The sequence below is a fragment of the Chinchilla lanigera genome, unplaced genomic scaffold, assembly GCF_000276665.1.
Source record: "Chinchilla lanigera isolate Chin_1 unplaced genomic scaffold, ChiLan1.0 scaffold00026, whole genome shotgun sequence".
NCBI classification, from domain to species: Eukaryota; Metazoa; Chordata; class Mammalia; order Rodentia; family Chinchillidae; genus Chinchilla; species Chinchilla lanigera.
In genome coordinates this window covers 20,239,388-20,261,998 of record NW_004955427.1, presented here as the reverse complement: position 1 = coordinate 20,261,998, position 22,611 = coordinate 20,239,388, and the positions used below count along the sequence as shown (strand labels likewise).

Genomic DNA, 22,611 nt, shown 5'->3' with positions numbered 1-22,611 from the left:
CTAAATTTCTCATCCTGTACTCAAGACCCTGTCACATTTGGACCCAACATATCATAACCCAACCACAGTCACTTACCTATCAAGGTAAGACAAAGAATTGAGATTAGTATTGATTTTGTACAGTGCTTTCTGTTTCTAAAACGTTTCCAGTGTATTTTTTTATCCTTATGCCAATCGTGTACAGTGGTATTAGAACTAAGACTCTTCAGAATTTTTGATTTGTCCAAAGTCATACAGCTAATACAAGAAAACAGGGTCTGGGGATTTAGCTCAGCGGCAAAAGCGCCTGCCTGGCATGCGCAAGGTCGTGAGTTCGGTTCCCGGTACCGGAGGAAAAAAAAAAAAAATAGAAGAAAACAACAGCCACTATTGTTCATTCAATGCTTATGAAGTGCAGGTATCACCAACCCCCTGAAGGAGCTATTATTATTTAGATCTGTAAAATACAGAAGTTCTAATGGGATCATAAATCTTTTAAGTACTTAGTGCCCAGCACATAGTAAGTACTTAAACATTCGCTTTAAAAGATCCCATATACCATTAATATATAACCATATTCTTAGCCTCTCTTCCCCAGGTAGCAAATAAACGGACTAGATTTCCACTTTAATATAAAAGTAGATCCCACTGATATTTATTCCCAGTAGAATATGTTTCTTTACTGCTTCTCCCTCACAGCCAATAACATGGAAATTCTTTGTTCTCACACAGTATGATTGAAAAGTACAGTGAATATTTACATTAAAAATTATTATAGTAAAAGATGCACTGCCATTAATCTCCCTCAAAATACTTCCTCTCTGGTTTGAACACACTTATCCCATCGTTCTTGCCACTCTCTGAAGCATTTTTGGAGGTTCCTTTTTTGTGGATATCAGCAATTGTACTGTAATGGCTGCCTTGATATCTTGAATTGACTCAAAATATTGACCTTTCATAGTCATTTTGACTTTGGGGAAGAGCTAGAAATTACACAGTGCCAGACCCAGTGAATAAGGTGAATGAGGGTACACCATAATATTTTTATCAGCTTGCCTTTCTGTTGCATACCACTCACCAATAGCAGTCAACATATTTTTGATCATATCTCATAAAGACACTCATGAAAAGGCACTTCCAGAAGTGCTTCACAAACTGGCAAGAATGATGGGATAAGTGTGTTCGAACCAAAGCGGAAGTATTTTGAGGGGGATTAATGGCAGTGTGCCTTTTATTGCAATAAATTTTTAAAATTTCAACATATACTATATTATTTTGATCGCCCCTTGCATATCCCAAAACATTCTTCCATCTTCCTACTATCCAAATGCTACCTAATTTTCTACCTCAAATAAGTGAGAAAAAAGTGGCCCTCATAGCTAGCAGGTGGTATTATTCTATCAAACAGAATCTCACAACTCACCAACGTCAGATAAGGTCCTGTAACCATAACGGCAGTGAGGGAAAACTAGTTAGCATGGAATAAATTCTGACAAGCAAAAGCCAGGACTCTGTAAAAACCACAAAAAAAAATCCCAGCAAACCCAATGATGGTGCTTCTTTAGCAATTCTAGTTTATTCTTATCATTGGCAGGGGAGATTTATTAAGATAGCCAACAACAGAATTACCACTTCTCGACAAATCCAATAGAGAGCAAATTCCTACTACTTCCTTAAATCCTCTCTAAAATAACCCAACAAAAGGCCAAATTCTCTAAGTCTATCCAGCACCATCTTCCTAATATACTCTAGTTCCCCAGGGCATGTGGCTTCTCTTGCTGCAAAAAGCTTTCATAAATTCAACTTTGCAAAAGGTCTGAACAGCACATCTTTGATTGAAGGCCATCATCACAGATTCTAGCTTAAACAACTGGACAAGAACTCCACTTACTAGGATAAGAGAGGAAGAATATGTTTATTTTTCCTCATGGGTATGATATCAGTTGCTTTAGATATGAATCCATGTTGCCCACAGCCATTAAAATGGAGCTTATAGCTCAAGAGAAGGAAGGGTATAGACTAGAAATAAAGATATGAGAAAAAGCATATAGGTAGCAGTGGAAGCCAAATTAGATCAGAGAATTTAAAAAGATTAAAGAGAGTGGAAGGAATAAGCAGTCAACATATAAACCTAAGGAAAGAGCAATCCTTGGGGACCAAGAGATGGAGGAAAGGGAAGAAAAAAAATGTGTTATGTGCATATACCAATTCCCCACAATAAATGTAATCATTATGTAGTGCAAATATGTACTAGAAGAAGTGGAGGAGGAGGAAGGAGAAGAGAAAATAATGGTGCACCTAGAGGGACAGGATGGTATTTGAAGGAAAAGGTAATTCTTTTTCAAACAAGACTTGAAAGCAAACTTTTATATTTAGTAACACAAGGTAAATAATGCATGACTAGAGAGGTTTCAGATGGAGTGCTGCCTAGAATTATTCTCTAACTCTTCTAAGTGGTCTCAGCCACTTCTCAATAGACAAAAATATATAACGTATGTGGGGATTAAAAGATAAACTATTACAGTTAGTGTGCTTATATTGTCTGATCAATTTTGCACGCCTGTACCTGGTAATCAGAGCAACTACTCTGAAGATAACAATATAACATATAACAACCTTTGTTAATTGACTGTCATCTTTTGAAATTCTGTACCTTATTATTTTTTCTCTTTAAAAAAAAGATAAACCATATAAAATCAGGTTCAGTATGGCACTTAAGTACATGCTAAATTAAAAAACAGTATCACTGGTATGGGTCTTAGGTTTACTGCTGAAAGATGGGAACATACGGAGACAGAGAGGACTACAAGTATCTTAGAAGAAATGACATACTTCAATAGTTTCATAATTTTATTTTTAAAGGAAAGAATCCTATTCATCATGTAAAAAAATAACAAACACATAAACATAAAAGCAAGTGCTCTGGTAGAGGCACAGACAGAGAGCAAAGAGAAAAGGGTAATACTCTAACTGGTTCATTATGAACCAGCCTCCTCATGTCTCGCACCAGGCACTCTCTCTACCCACAGTGCTCAGCCTTCGGACAGTCCAGTGCTATTCTTCTAACATACTGCAGCTCTTTACGCAGGACTCACCTCAGTGAGGCTTTCCCTAGGCAGCAGGATCTAAAATTTCAACATTATTCTGTTCATCCCTATCTAACAGTCCTATCTTTTTTCTTGACATTGTTCATATCCAACATATTGCTTTACTAGTTAACTAATTTATTAGTTGACTCATCTTAATACATCCATGTTATGTCCAAATTTTTTGGAGTGCCCTCCTAAATACCCCATTTTCTTTTATGAAAACTATATATTCCAAATCTCAACTTCATGAAAAACAAATCAGCATGCTTATTTATCAGTGCACCTCATCCAAACTGCAATGCTTTTATTTCTAAGAGGAGAGAGAACAGAGGGAGAGGAAGAGGGGGTAAGACTGTTAATACCATCATTTTATAATATAAATATTATATAATATATTCATAGTATATAATTAAATTATTGTAATATATAACTTTTATATAATGTATTTTTAAAAAACCACTGCTATAGGACTTAAGCTGACTGCTGAAAGATGGGTATGTACAGAGACTGTCAAAGAGAAATATAAATATCTTAGAAGACAAGCTATAGTTCAGTAGTTTCCGAATTTTGTTTTCAAAGGAAAGAACCCTATTCATCATGTGAAAAAGTAACAAATATATAAACAAAAAAGCAAGTGCTCTGGTAGAACATAGGCAGAAAGCAAAAAGGGTAATACTCTTTTTATAGAAGGGTAATACTATTTTGTAGAATGACAAGACTCAGAATGACAGTCCTTTAACTTGAAAAAAAATTACTTTCATAAGAAATAGGATAAAAAAGCATAATGTATATTCATAAGGAGCCTAAATTCCAGCTTCATTCAGATTCAGTAAGATTTATTGAAGGGCCCCTTTTATAGTTCTGAAAAGAATGGCATTTCTTTTACTGACAAGAACTGTGAAGGGTCTGGGAATTTACTGTCTTTGCAGACTAACAAGTTATTCTACTACAGTTTCATGGGTGCTAAAAAGCGATATAAGATATCACTCATGGCAATAGCAGAGTGTTAGTATGTAAGTCAGATTTCAGAGACCCAATCCTTAAAAAGGCAAGGCAACAACTATACATGCAATGGACGTGTTACAGGACGGGAAGCCAAATTTTAATAATAGGCATAAGCATGCCCATTCTTTTCTCTGGAAGGTGATGTTATTTTTACTGAACATTAAGTAAACATGTTCTATACAATTTTATTACACTAGACAGTAAGCAAATCTTCTTTTTGTGCTAGAGAAACAATCTATCTTCCAAAGTTGCTCACTATAGATTAACATCCTTGAAAAATACAGTCCAGACAAAAGGCAGTCGGTTTGTACCTCTGGTTACAAGACACGCATAACGTATAAGACCTATGGAGAACTATCTCCAGTAATTAGCATGTCTGACAAATATTACAAGAGAAAAGGTAGCTTGACATCTCGAAGTACTACGTTTATCCCACAAACACAAGTTTACAGAAGTTATAAATGAGAAGCAGCCTGTCAAAAGCCAAATGTAGAAATCTGACATTTTATGAAAAATGACTTAAGACTATTTTAACATACCACCAACATTTTTATGAATTTCACTAAGCATTATGAAAACAGAAATCAGCTTTCCCAAAATTAGAAGGGGTGGTGGGCTAGGACAGAGGGAGGCACATACTATATATATACTAAGCAGAGTGGTGATGGGCTACATCAGACACAGAACCTGGCATCAAGAAACTTACAGTTTACTGGAATGTACCTGGAGATAAGTAAGATTAGGAACCACTGAAAAACTTAAGTACATAAATGGAGTTCAAAGGAATGTGATTTCTAACTAAGGGCAAAAGGAAAGTTTATGCAGAAGGTATATCTTTCTGAGGTAAAATTTAGAAGATAAAAGATACAGAGGTCAAAGAAAGGCAAGGAGAGAACAGGGCATTATAGATCAGTGATGGCCATCCTATGGCACAAGTGTCGCAGTGTGCTGTTTGTATCACTGAAAGCTTAAAAGGTTTGCCATCACTATTCTGGATCATCATGCCTTTGAATGATCTCCCTTAGCAGATTATAAAACGCTCCATGTGGTAGAATACTCAGGCCTTGCCCCAGAGTTACTAATTCAGAGGTCCAGAGTGGTGCCCAAGTATGTGAATTTTAAAGTTTCACAAGGAACTGCTGTTGAGTATGTAATCAATGTGATAAATATCCCAACTCTTCTTGTAACTAAACGGCTTTATACTAAGTTCTATGCAGAATTTACTACTGAAGAACAAGAGAAGAAACTGGAATTGAAACTCGGTGCCCCACAACATCTTTCCCAAACATAAAGCCGAGGGAAAACCCAGAAACAATGAATCCAAGCAACGTCAGTAGTAATGAACAAACTAGATCTAATAATGTGGCAGCACAGAGAAAACAAAGGTTACAAAGATCCTGCAGGCAAAGCTTGACAAATGATGGGGTTAGGAGAAAGGGGTTCAAAAATAACACGTAAGTTTGATCATTTATACTTACAAACTACAAAAGATGACAGCTACTTTTACAAATATTCCCATGCATTCATCACAAGCAAGTTTGTGCAACAGTACTATTAAATTCCTCTTATAAAGAAAGGAAGTCTTAGATGTTAAGTTTACCACATCAGCTTGAAAACAAAAACCATTAAACCTGCTTCAAATAAAAAGGTGCCTGACTCAAAAGACTAAATTCATTGTATCGTTCTGAATTACATATCCTTTCACCACTGCCAGCTACAATTTAGCAAGCTTTTCATGTATGTATATATGCTTTTCATATATATGTGTATATATATATATATACGTGTAATATGAGAATATATATATTCTCATATTTCTTAGCTGGAATAGAGGAAGTATTTGTAACAAAGCATTTATTCAACAAATATAAAGTATCAACCAAATGCCTGGCCTATATTAGCAGAGTCCTAAGCTATTGAGTTTGCCAGAAAAATCAAAATATATCCAGTTGCAGATATTAGGCATTGAAAATCTGGATGAAAAATAAGAAACTTTACAGATAAAACTTTCATCTATTCAGCAGTATATGAATATCTCATTTCTATGACGCAGGGCTCGTCTAATGAAGGTATTATCACTCCACAGGAGGAGAAAATAGAGACCTAATTGAGAGGATGGAGAATGGGAAGAGTTCTAAACCACTGGGTAAGGACTGAGAATAAAAGAAAAAACAGTAAGGTTCAATAAAATTTAGAAAACAAAGAAGAAAATATAAGTGGTGTCTATTATGCTAGCCAAAACCACCAATTTAACTGCATCCAACATGTTATTCACTGGTGGGAATGAAGACTGGTGAAACCACTGTGGAAATCAGTTTGGAGATTCCTCAGAAAACTAGGTCTAGAGGTCCCATTCAAGCCAGCTATTCCCCTTCTGGATATTTTCCCAGAAGATCTGAAAACAGCATATCACAGCAATATATGTGCACCCATATTCACAGCAGCGCAATTTGCAATTGCTAAATTGTGGAAGCAACCCAAAATGTCCATCCACTGAGGAATGGATTAAAAAATTGTGGTACTTTTACATAATGGAATATTACTCAACTGTAAAGAAAGATAAACTCAAGGCTTTTACAGGTAAATGGTCACAACTAGAGACCATACTCATAAGTGAAATAAACCTGACCTCAATGTGTAAGCAACGTATTGTCTCACTAGTGTAAGAACCTTGAAAGAATGACTAAAAATTAGGAGGTATGACAGACATTATGAAACAAAAGGAAAATGCTCAAAAGTAAAGAGCAACTGGGGTGAGGGAAAAAAGGAAAGAAGGGGAAATTATGTATATAAGTATATACAGGATAACTAACATAGTTGTACTACTGACTTCTATCACTTTACTGAAAGGAACAGGTAATGATTACTTATTTGATCAATCTTCCATGTCTCTGTTTGTTTTCCTGAGAAACCACTTTGAAGAGATAAATACGTAATACAACCAATGTTAATTTCCTACCACTCTGTCTGTAACTCTGTATTGCTTGTACTGTTCTTATGCTATTTTGTAAATGGATATCTGTTTGTTAATATGTTTTCCTTCTTTTATTTTTAAAATAAATTTTTAAAAAACACAACATGTTATTTACTTCAATTATGTATTTTAGTCAATAATAAGTAATAATAAGTAAAACCAAAGTTTAAGAAACTGCTTATCTTTCTTAGTTTGACCAAGAAAATGCTTTAGAAATTTCTAATTGAGGAAAAGGACAGAGATAAAATGAGAGTATTAATACAAGACAGTCAGATCTCCACACAACTGATTATTTAGGATTAAGGGTTTTCTTCACTTGAGTAGGCTCATACAGTGAATAGGGAGCTAATGCCCACAACTTATTAATAAGGATTTAAAAGGTGTTAGTTGCAAGTGGAAGGTTATTCAGCCATTCCCCTCACACACAAATTAAAAAAAAAAAAGAATTCAAAATAAGCGCAGCTACTTTGAAATATAGGCCAGTACTGCAGTGCTGAAGCGAGCCATGTTGCGACACTAGTGAGGGAAACAGAAGTATCCAGTGTCTGCTCTGCAGAGCCCTCACTAGAACACGGGTCTTCTCTCCCAAGGATTTCCAAGTTCTGTTTCCCTAAACTGAGCCAACCTGAATCAAGTACTGACGAGTATTATGGGGGAAAAAAGGCAGGAAAGAGGGTAAAGAAAAAAGGAGTGTGAAAGCGGTACATTTTATTTCATTTTATAGGCTATCCACGGCAAGCTTCTCTGATACAGCAATGTATGAATGTGGAAGGGACCAAACCATGCACATATCTAAGCAAGGGGAAAGAGCATATAAAAAGACAAGTAAAGCCCAGGCATGCTTGATACTTGCAAGGCACATAAAGATGCTTGCTGTGAATGAGTAGTAGAAATAGTTTCCCAAATTTAGAGGAAGGAGTGGGGTGAGGTGGGGGAACAGATATAAGATATTATAAATGCTACTAAGGACTTTCACTTTTCTGAATGAGGGAAGAAGGCTTTGGAAAGTTATGAAGAGAAGAGTGACATGACAAAATCAACTCTTTAGAAGTTACTGGCTACTAGAAATAGCCTCTCTGGGCACAAAGAAAGCAATGAGACTAGCTAAAGGAAAGAGGGCGAATGCCTTTGAATCGTATAAAACCTAGGCAAGAGACAATGCCTTGAGAACTTTTCCACGTGAGATTATAAAAACCTCTCAATACAAAGTGTTTTTGATTATTGTTATGTGTTTTTAACTCCTCACTCAAAAAAAAAACTTACAGAAAAAAAACAACAAAACACAAAAGGCAATTCATAGTTCCACAGTGCAAATCAGTGGCTAGGACACCTAGAACTTCAGTGAAATAAAAATAAAACTAAAAAACTTCAAGATATAACATTAACACGTGACTAATTTTGCTGTACTACAGAAATAGAAAAACCGTGTACCTTAAGAAGTATATCTGGACATTGTTTCCCCTCCCATAGTTTATAAAATACACACACACACACACACACACACACACACACATACTGGGAAAGGTAGTGAATTGAGGTACTTGGGAAAATAAGACTGATTAAAATTAAGACTTTTAAAATTACAGCATATTTTCTATATGAAAACTACTACAAATAGATTTCAATTCCTAACCAAGGCTTCCAAATTAACCAAGAATGATTAATATCATCATCTAAAAGCAGTGATAAAACAACCAATCTCCTCTATCCTTTTAAAATGTCAACTACCTCCAAATTAAAGATATGGTTATAAAATAGGCTGAACTTAAATTTTACACTCGCTAAAAGAAGGCCTAAACTGATTCACCCAAGGTATAATTGCTCTAATAGCCCAAGATTAGGAGCCAGGGCTCTGGAAACATAACATATTGCCATTTTTGTCTTATAGCCAATGCTTAAATAAAAAAAAACCCTCTGGCAATGACATGTTCACTGAACACACTGATTATGGAAAAGGACCACATAATAAGTGCTTTAAAAAAAGTACAATAGGGGCTGGGGATTTAGCTCAGCGGCAAAAGCGCCTGCCTGGCAAGCGCAAGGTCGTGAGTTCGGTTCCCGGTACCGGAGAAAGTACAATAACATGAGTTGACCAAACATTAGTACACATAAGCTGTTATATATTTAATGAAGAATCATTTTTCCTTATTAGATTTCAAAACGGCAGGAGGGGGATGAGAGTTCAGGGAACTGGAAGGATAACCTCAAAACATCAAGAGTTTTAAGGAGAGAAAAGTGGTGAGAGTGGGTAGTAGGTTCAGTGGGACAGTCAAATAGGAAAACTGAGGTTGCCTATGTCTACATTCTTCTCTATTTCAGTCTTTTTTTTTTTGGTTTTTCTCCGGTACCGGGAACCGAACTCACAACCTTGCGCTTGCCAGGCAGGCGCTTTGCCGCTGAGCTAAATCCCCAGCTCCTCTATTTCAGTCTTTAATAAGTTTATATACACATAATACTTAAAATTTTTGCAAAGAAAACTTTTATGTGTGTGTGGTGCTGGGACCGAACCCAGGGCCTTATATATGCTAAGCAAGTGCTCTACCACTGAGCTATATTACTAGCCTCAATAAATATTATTTGACTCCTCTAAAATCACTCAGTTCCCTTCTAATAAATATGCAGAGATACACAGTCATTCTGGGTTACTATCAAAAGCATCATCAGAACTTTAGTACAAGTTTTACAACTCAGAATATTCAGGGGGATATACATTAAAATGTTAAGTCAAATGCTAGAAGCCTCAAAAAGTCAGTCACCTTGTATTCTAATTTCCAAACTACGGTATTTTCATAAAGCAAATTTCTTCATTTAATTGGATAAGGAAAAAAGAAAAAGAAAAAAGAACTTCTATTATCTAACAGTAACAGACATAACAGCAACACAGTTATATATTTCATATCATTATTTATCTACAATAAAAAAGAATTTGAAAAATCACCCCTTAACAATTCACCACAGAACACCTAAGACTGCAAAAATATTAATGGGTATGTTAAAAGAAAAACAGCAAATGTAGAATTTTTTTTAATTCAGAAAAATGTCAAATGTATTAATGATATACCCAATACAATCCCCTTTCCCCTCAAAAATTAAATCTGTTAATGAAATTGGCTTCTATCTCCCCTCAAATGGGCATTTACCTAGATCTGGTCTAACCATGCTCTATTCTTAAATTCTAGAACTCACTATAAAGGGGTAAAAAATGTACTATGCCTGGGGATAGGGAAAAAAAAAAAGACAATCTGAAAAAGTTTGTGGTCTCAATGCAGTGCTTGGTGGTGCACACCTGTAATCCCAGCACTTTGCAAGGCTGAGGCAGGCAAATCCAGTTCAAACTCAACCCTGGACAACTTAGTGAGACCCTATCTCAAAATGAAAAAGGGGCTGGGGATGTACCTCAGTCTAAAGGCCTTGGGTTCAATCTCTGCTTCTGAAGGGAATAAAAAAAAGTCTGTGGTCGTAACATGAATATTTGAAAGATAATAACCAAGTTAGTGTTGTATGCCAGCACCAAAACATGAGAGCAATTCTCCACAAATAAATTAGCTCTATTTTAGCATCAAAATACAAAAAGAAAATCACAAAAGCTTTTTAAAAAAAAAAAGGCTTTCAAATTCGCAAGATGAAAAACAGGGGCTGGGGATCTAGCTCAGCGGCATAAGCGCCTACCTGGCAAGCGCAAGGTCGAGCGTTTGATTCCCAGTATCAGAAAAAAAAACCAAAAACAAAAACAAAAAAAAAACAGCCAAATTTTAAAAAATCAGACAAAGATGTGAGATAGAGAAGGGGAAATGAGGAAAGACACTCGTACCTTACTATTTTCCATAACTTGTTTTTATATATTCATTTAACTGACTCTAGTAATCACCTTTTCTATCCTTTCATCCGCCAACCAAGTGCAATTTTCTAATTAACTCATCCTGGGTAAAATTTCAGAAGACTGAGGCCTCAGCAACTGAGCAAACAATCTTAAGATTTACTTTTGTTTGTCTGTGCTTTTAGCACTTCAGAAACTCAAAACATCACTTGCAAGACATCTCCTGTCCATGCTGAGAGATGAAAGCAGGAGAAAGTAGTTTGCCCTATGAAGGCAAACATTCTCAGGAAGTCTTTGAGAGTCCCACAAATATAGAACCCTAATAATTTAAAACTATACATAGAAATGCAAAAGAAATTTGAATGTTATGAGAGTCAGACAACTGATTTGTCTAAACCAAAAAAAATTTATGTGGCAGTCATGAGGCAATAAAGAACCCATGATCTAACCCCAAGCTTAACTACAAATATCCCAAGTAGATACAAAGTTTACTTGACTATTCCAAAGTACCTCAAAACTCGTCATCTATTACAAGGGTGGCTATTTTCAAAGTTATTAGAGACTTTGTTATCAAAGATTCTTCATGCTAGTTCTAAAATCTATTGTTTCTAAATCTAAATGTTCAAGAAGTCATACAAACATAAGCTCAGTCTCCAAGACTATCATATTCTTCCCTAATATTCAGTCTCAAAGATCCCAGCACTTCCTGTACTTGTAGATTTACACATTACATTACTTTGCAAGGCCTACAAATCTCCAAATACAACATACAAACGATGAATGTGGCACCCACACAAACATCATTTTGAGTTGAACGAGACAATCTCTCAATTCCTATTTTTAAGATTTGTTAAGTATATATTTATACTATCTTAAAAATTCAAATTATCTTTCATCTCAAAGTTTATTTAAGATGAAATTCTGTGATCTCTAGATAAATTTAGTAATATGGCCTCCAAAATTCTTAAGGAAAAACTTTAACAGGAACAAAATACGAGACAAAGGTTTAAAGCACCTCGTTTATGCCAGTAAAAAACAGATACAATCAAAGCACCCCAAAGCGTTAGCAGGGAAACACAGGAATCTGACTTATTAAAACATATTTTGAACACTAATTAGAAACAAGAGTTTGGTACAATTAAGACACCAAGAGATTACAAACTATTCTGCACTATGATTAAAACTAAAGATAATATGCTAAAGATGATACGGTGGTTTTGTGGGTGACTTTTTTCATATTTTTTGATTTATGGATGTATAATCTGAAACTAAAAATGGAAAATATAAAGCTACTTCCATCTCACTTAACCTTAACACCTACAAAGAAAATATGACATGCTGCTGAACTTAACTTAGAAGTGCCATTAACTAAATCATCCGTGGCTGAGACTGCTAAAATAGAAATGCTAAGTCTATTTAAAGAGAGTGAACACCAAGGCAAAATTGGAAAGGCAAGTACAGAGAAAGCAGACAAGCTGCAAACTGAAATAGATCGCTGACCGGTATGTCAATTAACCCTGGTAAAACAATCCGTGCAGAGCTCAGAACCTTGAGCCCAGAGCTGTCAAGTGCTCTTCAGGAGCTCATCTAGGAATCACCACTGTTCCTCTGGTGGTAAAAAGCTACCCACAGACTGAAGAACTTTTTATCAGAAAAACAGTAAAGTATAGAAGGCATCAAATCTAATTCTTGAATGTTCCCTAATAGCAGAGATACCAGTTTAACCTTAGATCTGCTGAAAAAGGAATAAAAATAGAGGCCAGCAGTTATCCCTATCATTTGACCAGACACACGTTCAGAAATAATATTAATCCCCACTAGCAACCAGGAAATAGGATAGGTTTATATGGGACTGAGGTTCGAGTGAAAACTGTAATCTACTAATTTAGACAGTGCAGAAAAAGCTCCTCCTCCCCTGCTACACATACCAAATATTTATTTCACATCTTCACAAAGGAGAATGGAAACCAAGCAAGAGGACAGAAGAGAAATACTGCAGATTTTTAAAGACGACGTACAGATCAATGGACAGTATCACGGTATTAGTAGTTAAAATAAAAACAATAAAAAAAAACCCTAAAACACCAGAACTAAGTACGTAGACTGGGCCCAATAACAAATTAGCACATTTTGTCTTTCAAGGAAAGTTCAGTAAAGGCTAAATCAAAATCAAAAGACAGGTTCATTCTCAGAATTAGGGTCCCTCGTGATTACAAATTTTCAATCATGGTAACTTAGGCTTTACCACGGAAAAAGAACTGTCAATCGAATATATTAGTACAGGCTGCTGAGGGACCCCTCCACTTAGGTAACATCAAGATAAGTGATGCTTTTTTGTTCTCCAACACTCCTTTCTACTTTCATACGGACCATACTCCTCTTATTAAAAATATAGTTGCTGTTTGAACTGATCACATCACACATTTCACCATGTAACCTTTCTTTCAGACAAGATTGTGTTCAGGGTGATAGGAACACAGACGCCTTTTAGCTTTCTTTCCAAGCAATCGTTTTCATGTCTCTTTTTCCCTATTTGAACTCTGATTCAAATAATTCTGACTACGCCTGGATATCAGGTTACTTCTTTCACAGGCTGTTAATCATTGCTAGTTTCATTTAGGAACTAAAAATAGGTGAAATTCAAAGAGCATCTTAGATCAATCTCCTAAATAATGACATACAAGTAGTGGATTCACCTCCTTTTACAAAGTTTCATGAAATTAACTAAGACTCAAATGAATAATAAATGTAGTAGAAGCATATTACTTCAGATTATCCTCTCTGAGGAACTTGATAACACGTTCCACTGCAGTCAAGAGTGATGAAGACAGGACCACTGTAACACCAACATCTGCAGAGAATCACAAAACCAAAACCCATAGCTCTTTAAGAAATCTGTTAGAATAAATGGCAAAAATCACAAGACCTTTCTAGTTTGTTGTGAAAGAATTCTAGATATATTCTGCAATCTTCCTACTTTATTAGAGCACTCAAGTAATTCTTATAACCAGCATGGTTAAGATTTTATAACCAAGATCTCTCCTAAGTAAGACTTTTAGGGTAAACAGGGACAAACAAATACCTAATAACAAAATGACAATTCTTTGAGTTTTTTCATCCAAATAAATGCATCACAGAAAATAAGACAAAGTAAAAGTTACAGGCTCAATAACTCTTTTTGTTAATAATCTAAAATGATATTGGGGTTACTTTAAAATTTTTAAAAATTCTTTATTTAGCATGTACACAAATACGTAATTTTTAAAACAAAATGTTTCTATACAAATTTAGATTAAATTTTTCAATGTAAAATGATAAGCTAAAAATTATTAAATTGTCAATTAAAAATTGAAAACTCTTTAAAGTTAAAAGTTAATTGATCTCTACTCTGAAATTCCACTGTAACAAAAGAATAATCTAATTTAACAGCATGAATCCTTCTATAGATTTTTACTTCTAGAAAATAAGGCAAAATTGATCTACTGGCTAATTACTGTCTTTTATCTAGTTTAAAGACAAGACAAAATAACTCTACAGCCCAGCTCTTTAAAGTTTCTTATGTTAATGCTAGACATATTGTATTTTTGGAAAATATGTTTTATGTATATTGTATTGATAAGAATACCCCTTAGAACTAAAGTCTGTGTTAAATGAGGTGAATTATGCATGCTGTTGAAACTTTTCCATTAATGCATGGCTAAGAGGCAGTAAATATCTATTAATTAATTTGGAAAGGGCTCCCCACTTATTTTATCTGAGTAACTCTTACTTATCCCTTAGGTCTCAGTTGTTACTTAATTTCTCCCAGAGGCCTTCCCTAAATCCAGATTATGTGCCCTAATTATGTACTCCTGATAGCACTTTTTACTTCAATTAACAAAGTATTTACATACACTGTATTATAACTATCTGATCTGTAGAGAATGGCACAAATAGGTGCTCAAATATTTGCTGAAAGAAGAGGTCAAAAGTAAAGTCAGAACAACCTCACAGTGGCAGAAGCCCATCTTTCAGATAGGATGTAGTAGTAAATAATGAGTGACAGTAGGGGCAGACGCAGGACAGCCATGGGTAGAAAAATCCCTTGGATAAATCTATTTCCTTGTGAAGGAGAAAGTCTTTGCAAAACCTTCTCAAAGCATGAACAACCAGGTTAGTAAAACTGACTGCTGACTCACACCAATCCATTCACTTTTAAAACGTACATGCTTGGCTTAAAAACTAGATGAAGCAATTTAAGAAAACAGATTCACACTTTATTTACTCAATTCGTAAATGCGATTAAGCCTCACCTGTCATGGGATCAAAGAGCTGATTAGCTTCGAGGTCTGTGAAAGTACTACTACAGACAGGACATTTGAAGGAAGCCCGGTTGGTGGAATCTCTCTCATCCGTTTCAATCCTCCTTCTCATGTGGTCTAGTTTATATTTTACCACATTAACAAGAGTACGATAATTGATAAAATAGTAGTTATGGCGAGTGGTTTTCCCATCTGCAGCAGTCTCTACTCTCATTCTGCATTTGATGAACTTGTCTCCCTTTAAATTATTCAAAACTGATCGAAGTTGCTTCCGATCAAACTTGAGTAGCTCCAGCATATCCTCCTCTTTCACACAGGGGTTTCGAATCAAAATGTCCAAGGCCAACACGTGCTCAATGCCATAAAAACCTCGGATCACGTACTTGGCTAACCTCTTCAAAGCTGCTGGAACCTCGGTGAGGACATCTGGGTCTGCCATCTTAACCAGCAAATTTTGACTTTATATATACTAAATTCAGAAAAAAAGAGAAGATTAGTAGGCATGAGAACATGATAATTATTTTAAATCTCGAATAATTAACATGTTACTAGTAGCTACATTATTCTTGGAGTGCCACAACGGTATCCAAACATTGTTTTAAAAGACTTCTAATACCTAAACATTTTACAGGGAAGAACAGGGTTGTCCTCTATAGTGCACAAAAGATTATACATAAAAAACTGAATATATTTCTTATATGGTTACTTTCATGACGGACAGTGTGCCTGACTGAAAAAATGGCTTGTTATTTATAACAACAACATATTATACCAAGTCTACTTTATGTCAGAAAGAGAAATACAGAAATATACACTCTTTGTTGTTTCTTTCCAGTACTGGAGTTTGAATCCAGGGCCTTCACACTGAGCTACATCCTCAGCTCCCTTTTTTTATGTTTTACTTTAAGACAGAGTCTCACTAAGTTGCTACATTGCACAGGCTGGTTTCAAACTTGTAACCCTCCTGCCTCAGCCTCCCAGAGTATTGGGATTATAGACTTAAATCACCAGGACTGGCGATTCTTAATGTTCTCTAGGAACAGAGGAAACCTTCTGAGAAATCCAACAGTTAACACATCTTTAAAGTGTTTGTGTTTCCTTTCTTGAGTAAAATTTTTCTACTGAGACTTTAGGATGTTTTAAAGGGTCATGCATTCACAATAAAATCACAACAATCAATAAACCATAAAGTGTGACGGAAGGGCAAGGACAGCTTCCCTATCAATTTAAGACATTCCAAAGTACAAATGGCCAGGCTATCCATAGACTACATCTGCTGAAATCTTCCTAAGAGTAGAGAAAATTTTAACAAGACAACCCTACTGAACTACTCAACGAGGAACAATATTGTCATTAAAACTAGTTTCAACTGAACCTTTTATTTGAAATCAGTGGTTAAAATATCTATAAGAAATATTTTTATAAACACTGAACTATACCATAAAGAAATTCCTACATAACCAAGCTATAAACATATTTTGGGTTTTAAAAACACACACACACACATATATATATATATATATATACACACATATACATACACACATATAGTCTACCCACACACATACCTAGTCTATCCATAATAAAAGAAAAAAAGGGAAAGTCATTTACAATAAAATATACACTTTGTCTATAAATATTCAGGTATAGCTACGTACATGGAGAGATAACAAAATAACACCTAGATCCAAACACGCGAGCCTAGATTCTTTTGGTTCGCCTCAGGCATTAAGGATACCTACATTCAATACTAAAAGAACCACAGCATACTACTGAACCCATTTTGCTCTCCTATCCCAAGTAGTCTGTACGGTGCACTTAAACTCAGTTTTGGTTTTTTGTTGTTTTGCACATTGATCAGTCAAAAGAATACAATAAATGGGTTCGGAAATGTCCAAAGACCAAAGAATAAAAGACAAACGTCAATATAACCTATATTTTCAGTATTGCGTCCTGTGTTGTTTTTTTCCTCTCCTCTCCCCACATACTCAATGCAGCAGATCAATAGATCTCAACCCTGGCTGTATAGCAGAATCACCTAGGGGGCCATCCAATACCACTCCCAGCCCCTATTCTCAGAAGTTTTGTTTCAGCTGGTCTGGGAGGGCCAGATAAGGCATTACACTAATTTTAAAAGCTTTCTTAGATGACTCAACATGAGGCAAAAGTCTTGACTACTGCTCTAGACAATCTTTGTCCCTAGCTATTATATATTCTGCCAATGTATATTCTGCCTGGAGAGGTTCCCATGCCATTTAATTGTTTGTTCAGCCTGAGCCTAAAACACCTTAGGGAGCCCTCAAGATTAGAGTAGGGAGTGACATAAGAACTCTGCAATCCAAAAGGCTAGGGTCTTGAATTCCAGTTCCACTTTTTTCGAAAGGAAGCAGGTGGTACTGGGGATTGAACCCAGGGTCTTTGCACTGAGCTACATACCTAGCCCCCCCCCTTTATTTTGAGACAGGGTCTTGCTAAGCCATTTCTTATACTGTGACCCCAGAAAATCCTCAGCCTCAATTTCTTCATATATAAAAAGTAATAAACAGTGTATTCTTCATACAGTTGATGCATGGACTAAGTTCTAAGCACCGTAACTTAGAAGAGAAAACTACTATCGAAATAGGTAACACCTGAAGAGTACCCTTGGAAGAAAAGAGGTATTCACCTTTAGAAGTCTATCTTTGAGGCAATAACGTATCATATTCCTCTGAAAATGCCTAGCAGGTAACTGAATAAATAAAACTGGACCTCAAAAATGAGGTCAAGCTGTGCCTATTTCAAAATCTCTGTATTTTGAAATCCTCTGTCTATGGCCATCCCACCCTGAATGCGCCTGATCTTGTCTGAAATCCTCTCTGACCACTGTCTTATCTCCTCTACCACCTTCCCTCCCCCACTCATGCTCAATCTCCTTACTGCTTTCTTAACTTACTTAAGACAGAGGTCTGAAAGGCAGGCAACACACATTTTTTCATCCAAAGAATGTTTTGAACATTGTGCATAACTCACTGTCAACATTAAAAATCATGGGTTTGCATAAATTTCAACTTCCAGCTCCTCTTGAAAACTAGAAATAACAACACCTAGGAAAAAGCACTTGGCTGGTTTCTGGAGATTTGAGTATGTGATATCTAATAGTCCTCTTTTTTTTTTTTTTTTTTTTTTTGAGATAGGATCTCACTACGCAGTTCAGGCTGCCCTTGAAGCCACTACAGAGCCCAACTCACAGGGATCCTCCTGCCTCAGCCTCTTGAATGCTGGGATTATAGGCTTGTAATCCCAGCTTATTTCCACTTTTATCTTTATGTCTATAAGTCATTGTCCAAATTCACCTACCTGCTACCTAGTCCAGACCCACACATACTCTAATCATACAAATACTTCGCACACAGAAAAATAAGGTTGAAAGAATTAAATTCTGCTCCCCTGTGAGTCTGATACTCAGAGACGCCAGCACACTCTCAATTGCATGGGCCACATATGCCTTCCTCCCCTCAGCTTCCCAAACTAGGTCCAAGCCCCTTTTTCCTATTCATTCTTCAAGTCTCAAGTGAGGTTTCTTCAGAGGCCTTTCCTCCCTGGTAGCGTACGTCCCCATACTCTTTCCCATTCTTGTACTCTCTCCATGTCTATCTTTAAGACTAGGGCCCTCGTCTTGTTCACCATGGAACCGGAGCATCTGGCGCCGCTAGTCAAGTACTTACAAAAAACTTTCAGTACCTCTCCCAGCCACGTGTTCTTCCAACATGCCCATCCTGCCAACTTCCCCATTCACTTGCCACTCCTGCTTCCCTAATAGAAAAAGGTAACCGTAAGCCACCCTCTTCTTAAACTTACTGTGGCTTTAAGCACGAGCTGACTGCTTAAAGCCACAGTAAGTTTATTTAAAAATAAATTTGTGATTTAAAAACAAACAAACCCATGCTGACTGAGGGGAGGAGAATACAAGGAAAAAGGAGCGGATGCAAGGCGCTCGATTCGATTATTCCAGTGTACGACTATTTTATTTCTGGATGAGCCCGCATGCTACACGTTCGGCTGCAGTTTTCAGTTCCTGTACGGGCTGTTTCACGGCACGTCCCACCTTCATACATAAAAAGCGGCACAAACAGGGACGCGCGAGCTGAGAGCAGTGACGCTCAGGTCTCCCCACTCCAGACCCCGAGACCCACGCTCCCTCTCTCCCAGACGGCCCGGGGCCACACACGGCGCAGCCAGTCTGTCCTACCCGAGGTCGCACACGGGCCGCTCCGGGGTCCATGGCTCTTTGGAGGACCAAGGCGCGAGGGCGGCTACACAGATGGGGGTGGGGAAAGAGGAGCGAAAAGCAGAAACCATGAACTAGGACGCCAGGCCAGGGAACTGGGAACAAGGAATAAGGTTTACCGAAGTTTACCGAAGCGAGTCCAGGAACACTCCCCCACTAGAGCTTCCCTCAGCACCTCAACCACCGGCTCACAGGAGCCCACGCCACCCGTGCGACAAAGAAGACGCTTTATTCCTGCGACCAGCCTTGGAAATCACCCTTTCCCTTTAACCAGACGGGCCAATCAACACAGTGAAGCCTTCAATCAAGATGATCAAACTCCGAGTGGCCAATGAAATTGAAGGCTCGGCTCTCCATACCGCTCTCTGATTGGTCCAGAATCCCGGAATAGGCGTTAACCGGGACGAGGCAATGGCAAGATGGCGTCCCTGGATCGGGTAAAGGTACTGGTGTTGGGAGACTCAGGTGAGTGACTTAATCCACCTCTGGGGCTCCCGACACTTTGGAGTTGGCCAACACCCTACACCTTTCACTGGCCCCCTCAAGCTTCCAGGCTCTTTAGTCTATAATTGAAGTCCCTTTCAAGGCCTAAGGACTACACTTCCCAGAGCACTTTGCTCCCTTGGACAAAGTGGCAGCGTCGCACGGATGTGGGGCGCAGAGTACTGACCTTTTTTAGCCTTCGCTGGCTTCCACGTCTATCTGATGGGTGATCCCAGGTTATTGTCAGCTGCCTTATTTTTAAAAGCGTGCAGGCTTTGAGTATTGCTTTGGGCGCCGTAGTAAGCATGCAGAAGTTAGTAGGACAGTGCCTTTCTAGAGGTTTTTTTTTTTTTTACTTAAATCAATTAAGAATGACGCAGACAAGCGCTTTGCATATATTAACTCATTTAATTCTGAGATCAGACCCTTAAATCCATTTTACAGATAAGAAAAGTGAGGCGGAGAGATACGAATAACAAAACTAGTTTGAACCCAGAATCCATGCACTTAAATATTAAACTGTATTATCAATGAAGTGTTACGTGGTAGTCCCAGGTTCCTTGCTTCCTTTGTTCTCATTTAATTAAAAACCTATTATGTGCTACATTGTAGGGAAAAGAGAAATTAAATAAGGGCCACCTGGTGACGTAGCTGAAACAATATTGAGCCTAATTTAATGTTAATATTTTTCGGTACCTTGGACATTTGCGAACTACAGTTGAAATTTGTAGTTCCCCTTCCACCTCACGGTCCTTTTCTTTCCCACTACCATCTCCAGTCCACTTCTCCTTTAGAACCCGAATAACTGCTAACCACGCAGTTATTCAAGAGTTTTCTGGGGCTGACCTTTGAATTTGTCCTGTCAGCAAAGATACTGTGCCAGCTGTTGGAGGTAAAGAGAATATATACCCGGAAGTTTAAAACTCAGCCTTAAAGAAAGTGTATAAAATTGAAATGGGGAAAGGGAAGTTAAGGGCTTTCCATGTTGCTGAAGTTTATTTGCATTACAAAGTATCTTACAGAAAGCATTATTTAATATTCTAAAAATTGCAAAATTATGTGAGCAAAATCCTAATTTATATTACCTTCACTTCTTCACCATGTGGCTGAGGTTAGTTTAATAAAATCACTCAGTTTTACAGATGAGGAGTAATGGTGACTTAAAGGGACTTGGTAAAAGTAGCACCAAGTACAATTTAAAACTAGAATCCAGAGCTAACACAGTTCTTCACAGTATGTAGAATAGATGTTCGTTTTGATTCCCTTTTCTATTGTATCTAACAACCATGATACTATAGGAACTAGTTGACTTACATGTTTCAACAGGGACTGTATTAGATGCTAGTGTTATAAGTGTAGAATCAAGCTGGGCAAGGTGTACAAGCCTGTAATCCCAGTACTCTGAGAGCATTATAACTTGGAGTTCAGCCTGTCTCAAAATAAGAAATAAAAAGTGCTGGTGATGTAGCTCAGTGCAAAGGCCCTGTGTTCAATCCCTTGGGACCTCACCCTCAAAAAAATCCCTAGGACTAAAATGGAAAAAAAATAACCATAGAATCAATACATTATATTAACTGGTAGAATTAGCAGCTGTACCAGATGAGGAAAAGGGTCCAGGCAATTAGTAAGCCCCACCCCCATTATGCTTTAGTTGTAAAACGGGATGCAGCTGTGCCCATCAGGAAATCGACTGATCTTATCACACATTCGCTATTAGGCTGTATGTACAAAATCAATTATAGTCTTCTTCCCAGTTTCCTTTTAACAGTGATTTGTTATTTGACAGATTAAAATATACTTTTTTTACGTTATATCTGCCTTTATATTTAAGTTACAAAGTTTATTTTTGAAGTAAGTTATTTCCCTTGTGAAATTTTGAGGCTTTCACAAATGTGGGGAACCACTCAGGCTGCTTCAAAGTTCAAGGGAGGGGATGAGAATATAGCTCAGTGTCCCTAAGCGCCTCCCTGGCAAGCGCAAGGTTGTGAGTTTGATCACCGGCATCGCAAAAAAAAAAACAAAGTTCAAGGGAGTCTAAGGACACTTGAGACATGACCTTGCTTGTCCAGCACAGGCACACCTCAGGATACATTCATGTAACCGTGACTTAGCACAGGTAAACATACATGTGCTGGTTACAGCACTATGTAAGAATGTAAATACGAGATAACAACCTGTATAAGAATTATACAATAATGATGCAGGCTGCTCTTGCACCCTTGTGTTCTGCTCTGTTCTGCTCTATGCTGTCTGCTGTTGTTGCTGATGTCTTGCATATGTGCATTTTAATCTTGGGACCTCACCCTCAAAAATATCCCTTGGACCCCCCAGTGGACCAACCACAAATATATAAAGGAATGAGATTTAAAGATTTGGTTTGTTTGTTTTTTTTTCCCGATACTGGAAATTGAACTCACGACCTTGCGCTTGCCAGGCAAGTGCTGTGCTGCTGAGCTAAATCTCAGCCCTTTAAAGATTTGTTTTATGTGCTAGAGAGATACTTGATAATTTGTTGAAGAATTTGAAAAGTCTCACTAACATCATGTACTGGTTTGTCTTTGTTCTTTCAGATATAGGGATGAGGTTCACATTACCAGCACCTATATTTGGTGCTGACATTTATTTGATTATGTCGGTCCTTTTTCCCCAAAGCAATTCAAGTATAGTCTTTTGATGTACTTTAGTTCAAAAGGTAA

General features: G+C 37.2%; 2 protein-coding genes across 6 annotated transcripts in view; one reads left to right on the top strand and one right to left on the bottom strand.

Annotated features, from left to right (window-relative positions):
- Positions 1–19,673, bottom strand: part of Gtf2e1 (general transcription factor IIE, polypeptide 1, alpha 56kDa) — a 30,989-nt gene extending 11,316 nt beyond the window's left edge. Inside the window, exons 1-2 of one of the 3 annotated variants that reach the window (XM_005386470.2) lie at positions 19,552–19,673; positions 15,157–15,634 (exon numbers count right to left, since the gene is read on the bottom strand). In XM_005386470.2, the coding sequence (XP_005386527.1) occupies positions 15,157–15,604 (448 nt within the window). In that variant the 5' untranslated portion in view covers positions 15,605–15,634; positions 19,552–19,673. Of the gene's footprint in view, positions 1–15,156; positions 15,635–19,393; positions 19,458–19,551 lie in introns of those variants that run through there. The other 2 variants (XM_005386471.2, XM_005386472.2) reach the window with 2 other exon arrangements.
- Positions 19,674–19,756: 83 nt separating this feature from the next.
- The window catches only part of Rabl3 (RAB, member of RAS oncogene family-like 3), a 37,342-nt gene continuing 34,487 nt past the window's right edge, over positions 19,757–22,611 (top strand). For all 3 annotated transcript variants that reach the window (XM_005386475.2, XM_005386474.2, XM_005386473.2), the window contains exon 1: positions 19,757–19,897. In XM_005386475.2, the coding sequence (XP_005386532.1) occupies positions 19,852–19,897 (46 nt within the window). In that variant the 5' untranslated portion in view covers positions 19,757–19,851. The remainder of the gene's footprint in view (positions 19,898–22,611) is intronic.